We start from the raw sequence: 3,260 nt of genomic DNA, 5'->3' as shown, positions 1-3,260 counted from the left end.
CCTTGTAATCTCATGATCTCTATGTACACGATTCCGTAGTAGCTTCAATACTTTGACGGACTTACCCAGCAATCGCTTTTGATTTCCTTGGAGAAAAAACGAGTATGAATCTGGTCTTTCGGCCTTGGTTTTACACTGGATTTTGTTACATGGCATACACGCTAGGACGACCAAAGATTTGGGCTTGCTTTTTACGTTATCTCGACCATCAAACCTCCTCCTTCTAGATATGATTAATATCTTTCTTTGCTGCTCCTGATTTAGAGTTTGTGCACTTTTTCTTTCTTTTCGTCTCCAACGATAGCTGTGTGCTCTCTTCCTCTGATACTTTCTATGATCTCATTCTCATGCTCTCTATTATTTATCTTGCAGGAAGATGGATGAACATTCTAGCTAGTGCTGTTGTTCGATTTAACACTTAATCACAGCTTCGCTACATGCTTTGTGTTGGTGGCTTTGTGGTGGGTTTGCAGAGTAGGTAGAGAGTGAGAAAGTGAAGAAGGGAAAAAAAAAAAAAAAAGTGAAAGGCCTATTGTTGTTATCTGCATCTGCTGGTCGACGTGCCACGTCAGTGATTCCGCAAAAGGTACCCATTGGCGGGTACCTGTAGCAGAACTCATTCTAACGTAATCCAGTCTTCACTCAAGACTGGATTACGTTAGAATAGGCACTTCTTGAGAGGGACAATAAGGGAGAGACGATCTACGTACACCAAAGTTACCAAACCCTTGACATCATGAGAAACATGCAAACCAAAGCACTACACATGCATAAATTAAGATACTAACTACGTACGACGCGATTACAAACGTACCCTGGCAATTAGCAAAACTAAATTAATACAAGCAAATTAAAAACCATATTATATGCATCATGCATGCATTTTCTTGAATATTTCTTAAGCTTTAATCGTTTCATTCATGTCTTCCTTGGTTTCTTGGGCCTTTTCTTTTTCAGCGGGATCTCCAATTGCTTCATTATCGCTGGCCTTTGAAAGCGGAACAACGGTATTAATTTCAGGACACACAATTGTGCTAAGCTTAACCAAATCAACTATGTGTTCGGGTACATGGAGCTTCGTCTCCTCCGAAACCTTCTTCGCGTCCTTGTAAATCAGATACAGCGCCATCTGAGCAATGCCGAAGATAAAGCCCACTGTATTTGGAAGCTGTACTCGATGCGCAAAAAGATTAGCAATAAGATAATTAAAAAGGAACGTAGAACGGCCGGACGCATTAATTAACGAGTAAGTAGTTGGGGGAAGTACGTTAATAATGCACTTACAGCAATATAGTAGTCCTTGAGAAAAAGGCCATAAAAGAACCACGCCACAGCACCTAAGGTTAGAAAGAAGGATAAAGGGAATGGCATATACTCGACGCTCTTGGTTCTCATAACTTGTCTCTGTATAAGTTCATATATATAGTTGCATGATTAATATATATTAATCAGTGATGTGAAACTAAGGTGCGTACGTAGAATGGAACGGTTTCTGAAAGTACTAGGGATAGAAATTTCTTGTTAACTTCTCACCATGATGCAGAGAGGTGCAGCAAATACACCAAGGTTGAATACCAGAGAAATCCAACCAAGAACCAAGATACGTTTTGCACCCTTTGCTAGGAAGTGAGTGAGGAGAGCCATCAGGCCGAACCCAAAAAAATCTAACAGGAGAAGAAGCTTCACAGTTTGTATCTGCAAGTGTACGTTTAGACCAATATATTAATGCATGTTGATGATCAGCTAGATATATTGTATGCTTTTGGTAATTAAATAAGAAGTCTAAAAACGGAGGATAAAATTTACCCTTGTCTTTTTGGTTGCATAAAATATGAACAGCATGATGTAGATGGATTCAATTAGGCAGCCAATCGAATTTATGGTAATCAGAAGATTTGCATCCTTCTTAACCATCGCATAGTATATCCACAACATTGAACTGAAGAGTGCAACCACATAAGGAACTGATTGGAAACCACCACTGGATTTCTTCTGGTATATCTGATAGAATGTTGGCCTACAAGAAACCCAAAAACAAACAAAGAATCATTGCTCACCAGTACTAGTCTCCTTGATTAGTCATCGTAAGTTGGAAAAATAAAGCAATCAAAGAAAGCGAAAGAGCACTACTTACAGTGGAGCAAGGTAAACCATGAATGAAATGATGTTGCCTACAAAATTAAATAAAAAGGATCATGAATAACTAAATTAATTCCTTGACTAATTATACAACGAATTCAACCATTGTTGTGAGAACAATACTGCTAGTTAATATTTATATATATATATATATATATATATATATATATATTCTATATCAGCATGTGCATTAATTTGCACTATCAAATCGTTACATATATATATATATATATAGGGTGCAAAATAATGGCATATATATAATTATATATATATCCTGAAACACGGTTCTATTCAAATTCAAGAGAACGAAGAAGAACGGATGAAAGAAAAATACATCAATTTAAGTAAGTAGTGCAATTAATAACATTTTTTTATCTACCTAGAAGGCCGAAGGCAAAAGCCCATGACTGGTGAATGGCCATTTTTGCAGACACAACTAAGCTCTCTTGAACCAAAAACGTAAAGTCTTCTCTCTCCCTCTTTCTCCCTCCCTCTCTAGCTAGCTAATTAATGAAGTGTTTGCAAGCTGTGGCCTATCTCACACCGCTTAAAGGCACAAGCGTAGAAGCAAAGGGCGTCAGCGTTTTATAGAGGGGCAATACTCGAACGGACGCACTCAAGTTGCATGCATGTGTGAAACATCAAAGTAACTTTCGGCTCTATATCCAGTTGTTTAGTATGAATACTGCTGGTATAATCTGAAATACTGCCGGTATAACCTTATTTAGTTTGTCTTTGTCGTAAAAAATAACCTTATGATGGCCAAGTAAGCCCTACTTTCTACCATTCTTAGTACTCGCACAATACATGGGGTCCCACCGATGGGGCCCTTTAGTTCCTAGGTGTTACCCACCGAATGTTTTTAAGGTTTCCAACTCATAGTTCAGTTCTAGGTTAACGTGGTTCCTAGGTAGGTCTTTTCCCAGGGTGTGGCTACTCTTCCTTAATGAGAAATATTCGAAAGGTTTAAAACTATATATATCATTATTCCACTTTTATCACATTAGCACTACGTCCGTGTAGACTTTTTAATTTTTTTCCCCCAAACGAGAACTAATTTGAGGATTAAGGACAATATCATTAGGGAAATGAGAGTATATATAAAGGTGAGTGTATTAACC

The 3,260-nt window shown here is 37.9% G+C and overlaps 1 protein-coding gene across 1 annotated transcript; it reads right to left on the bottom strand.

The window, feature by feature from the left end:
• Positions 1 to 653: 653 nt before the first annotated feature.
• On the bottom strand, positions 654 to 2,705 carry LOC122289175 (bidirectional sugar transporter SWEET10-like). Its single transcript, XM_043096136.1, has 6 exons — positions 2,519 to 2,705; positions 2,135 to 2,171; positions 1,807 to 2,017; positions 1,534 to 1,695; positions 1,285 to 1,404; positions 654 to 1,168 (listed from the first exon to the last, which is right to left on the bottom strand). The coding sequence occupies exons 1-6, from the start codon at positions 2,559 to 2,561 to the stop codon at positions 899 to 901; spliced, it is 843 nt and encodes a 280-aa protein (XP_042952070.1). The 5' UTR covers positions 2,562 to 2,705; the 3' UTR covers positions 654 to 898.
• Positions 2,706 to 3,260: the final 555 nt, after the last annotated feature.

This window comes from Carya illinoinensis, chromosome 12 (assembly GCF_018687715.1).
Source record: "Carya illinoinensis cultivar Pawnee chromosome 12, C.illinoinensisPawnee_v1, whole genome shotgun sequence".
Classification (NCBI taxonomy): domain Eukaryota; kingdom Viridiplantae; phylum Streptophyta; class Magnoliopsida; order Fagales; family Juglandaceae; genus Carya; species Carya illinoinensis.
Note: the sequence above shows the minus strand (reverse complement) of the source record. Positions and strands in the feature narration are given on the sequence as shown.